The following is a 3,518-nucleotide window of genomic DNA, read 5'->3' as shown; positions in this document are numbered from 1 at the left end:
TGTCTCTCTCTCTCTCTCTCTTTGTCTCTCTCTGTCTCTCTCTCTGTCTCTCTGTCTCTCTCGCTCTCATATTCGATGAACCTCGCCCTGCACTCTGAAGCTGACTCCTCTATTTGTAAAGCGTGAGCAGTAGGAAAACAGAGCTCATCGCTGTCGGCTGTGATGTGGGCCGTGATTGAGTGTTGACTCATAAGACACACTCGACATGCAAACAGCGATACACTCGTCTCTCCCCGCGTGGCTGTGTGACCGTGATTGTTCGCCATGTGAGGGCTGAGCAGGCGTGACGCTGCAGGAGATAAGTGGAGAGGTTAGGGAGCGACTATATGCTCTGTTCTGGGAAACAGTTGCATCACTTGTGTGCCTGTCTGAAAATGTTGTGCTCTTATATCGGGACTCGGAGGAATTCATTGCCTAATGTGACTCTCGAGGCTGAATTACACACACACACACACACACACACACACACACGGTCGATACAATACCACATTGTTCTGATTTTGCAATAGAGTTTGGATGCATTCACATAACTGCAAACTAGCATGATGATGGACTGTTTTGGCTTCACAGTTCAATATATAATATCCCCAAAATGTTTATACTGTTGTTATCGTATTACTAACTTACTATCTCTTTACTAACTGTAAATACACTAATATAGTAAATGATGGTATTTAAAGTATGTAGAATTTGTATTGTTCGTTATCTATGACATTATCCTTTTACAGGTATGTCAGCACACAAGTAGAAAAACAAGTTGTACTAATTTATAATATGTGACTTGTTGCCCTAAGTATTGACTCTCTCTGTTTTGACATCAGTGCTGGAAATTGGTGTTTACATGATGTTACGCCCACATCCTCTTCCTGTCTCTTTACTGCAGTGTTTTCTTAGCAGACTTGATTCAAATGTGAAAAGTTACACCTTCGCTCCTGTTGTTCTTGCTCCTCAGGTGACCGGTCGTCCCAGAGATGAATTTCGAGCAGCCCCCTCCGTACCCAGGCAATGGCCCCACTGCTCCAGGCTACCCAGCCCAAGGCCCGCCTCCACAGGGCTACCCAGCTCAGGGTTACCCACCTCAGGGCTATCCTCCACAGGGGTACCCTGTGAACATGGAGCAGCCTAATGCAGGGTACCCACAATACCCTGCGGGACAAATGGGCCCGGGAGGTCCTTACCCTGACCAAGGACAGCCTCCTTATGGGTACCCGGGACAACCGCAACCACAGTTTGGCTGGCAGGGGGGGCCCCAACCTGGGCCTATGTATGGGGAAGCTCCCAAAAACACAGGTGAGTGGGAACATATGTATGGTATTCATAATGTTGTCGGAACAGAAGATGTATGATCTAAAAAGTAGAAGAGGCTCCTCCTCTGACCGGATACGTTCGAGAGTCTCAACGACCACGAGGGAGAGGCGAGCTAACCTGCTAACACAAGGGCTGACCAATAGCTGTGTGAGCTGTTACAGTGCTATCTAATAGACCACACAACTCTGACTTTGGGCTTGATCGTGTCGTTATGAGAGATTGTATTTTTGTTAAATGGCAGGGGACACACTTTAGTGGGTATTGATTCCTGAAAATGGCATTTCTTCCCTTTTATCACATTAGCTTTTAGCTGCGCCGTCCTCATTATTTGATGTTTCAGAGTCTTTTGTTGTGCAACGGACTCGTGTATTTAAGAATCTGTGGGAAATGTCTGCGATGAAAGAACAGTGATTCAGAAATTGGAAAGTATTGAAGGGATCATTTGAGTTTCGTCGTAACACTTAAACAGTTTTGCACCGTTCAAATCAGAATTCCTCAAAGCCTTAAATTAGCCCAGAGACTGTCTCTGTTACATCCTGCAGGTAGTAGGCCTTTTTTTAAACAGAAGAAAGGAGGAAAAAGCACAGGTGCAAATAATCAAATGAGTGATGACTGAATTCTATTAAGCTTCAGGGTGCTGGTATTGTTCATGCCGGCTCATTGTCACACTGTCACAGCTTAATGGGACACTTAAATAAAACGGAGACACCTTAATGTTAGTTAACTTTGACAACAAGGGAAAATGTCTACTGTTAAAAAGGACCTATTATTCTCATGAGCAATTAATCCGTCATTTATTTTCCAGATAAAATTGATTGAGCTCGAAAGTTTGAAAGTGGCAAAAAAAGCCCAATTTCTCCCAGCCCAAGACGAAGCTGGAACCATCAAATGTTTCCAAAAAACTTAAACGTTTAATCGATTATGAAAATAGTTGCCCGTTCATTCTGTCTTTCTGACTAATTGATTGATGAGTGAGCTGCTTCAGCAGGTGGGACAAGAACGTGTCAGCCCGCAGAGCAGCAAGTCATTCAGGATTTAGAAGTGAGAAGTCAAGCCGGTTGAAGATGAAAAGGTGTGCCGGTGCAGTAGCACCTCCCAACTGAGCATCCACAATGGAAGCTCAGAAAAAGCGCACGTCACGGTAATAAAATATTTAAAGCGAAGCCTCCAGAGAACGCCCTGGACACCTTTTAGGTATTAGAGGGAGTCGGTGAGGTGTCGCTGCTCGCATAACTGATCGAGATAAGCCGAATGTTCTGCTATGGAGAACCTCGCTCTGACTTACAGAGACATTCATTATAAATATTGGCCAATCATTAACCAGTCATTTCATTATCAGAGTCCAGCGCGGTGAGCCGGCTTCACCTTATCTAGCGGTCACCTTGGCAACGCACAGCCCTATGTCATGAGTCACTGCGCCTGGTTGTTGTGTGCTGGATGTCCGTCTCCCTCCACATGAATGATTAATCACAAACACAAGAAACGGGAGATGTTTTCATTCAGGCCTGTTGTTTGACTTGCTTGTGTGTGTGTGTGTGTGTGTCTGTGTGTGTGTGTGTGTGTGTGTGTGTGTGTGTGTGTGTGTGTGTGTGTGTGTGTGTGTGTGACAGAGAGACAGATGGTAAACTTCACATGTGGGTAACATAACCCTTTCTCATGACTTACTCAATACCCTTACTCAATTTTCACCTTCAGCATTGGCTGAAGGTGAAGCACATGTGACGATATAGGAACACGTCTGGTTGATGCTCCTCGTGTCGTCGGTGTATAACGATACCGCAGAATAGCGCTCGTGTTACTGAACCGTAACCGCTGGCTGATCGTGGCGCCCGGGCTGCCATGGCATTACCATGGCGATGCGCCTCCCGTGATGAACGCAGTTAGAGGACAAAATCATAGCAGCCACGGTTACACTCGAGCGTACCGCTGAAGACCCGGCAGTGAATCATCTCCGGTTTTATGCGATCAGAGGAAAACAAATCACTAATTGCTTTCTTTAAAATTGTCTCCCTTTTCTTCTCCCCTCTTCTCTCCATCACCTTGTTGACCTCTCTCTCTCTCTCTCTCTCTCTCTCTCTCTCTCTCTCTCCAGTGTACGTGGTGGAGGACAGGAGAAGGGCCGACTCAGGAGACACATGCCTGACGGCCTGCTGGACGGCTCTGTGTTGCTGCTGTCTCTGGGACATGCTGACATAACTACTCCCCCCAAC

At 46.1% G+C, this 3,518-nt stretch overlaps 1 protein-coding gene across 1 annotated transcript in view; it reads left to right on the top strand.

Moving 5' to 3' along the window:
- zgc:165573 (cysteine-rich and transmembrane domain-containing protein 1) overlaps positions 1–3,518 on the top strand; it is a 7,070-nt gene that overhangs the window by 2,519 nt on the left and 1,033 nt on the right. The window contains exons 2-3 of the mRNA XM_031857701.1: positions 953–1,290; positions 3,401–3,509. Coding sequence (XP_031713561.1) covers positions 972–1,290; positions 3,401–3,504 — 423 coding nt within the window. The 5' untranslated portion in view covers positions 953–971 and the 3' untranslated portion in view covers positions 3,505–3,509. The remainder of the gene's footprint in view (positions 1–952; positions 1,291–3,400; positions 3,510–3,518) is intronic.

Source organism: Anarrhichthys ocellatus, unplaced genomic scaffold (assembly GCF_004355925.1).
Source record: "Anarrhichthys ocellatus isolate YVR2014 unplaced genomic scaffold, GSC_Weel_1.0 scaffold19, whole genome shotgun sequence".
Lineage (NCBI taxonomy): Eukaryota > Metazoa > Chordata > Actinopteri > Perciformes > Anarhichadidae > Anarrhichthys > Anarrhichthys ocellatus.
Note: the sequence above shows the minus strand (reverse complement) of the source record. Positions and strands in the feature narration are given on the sequence as shown.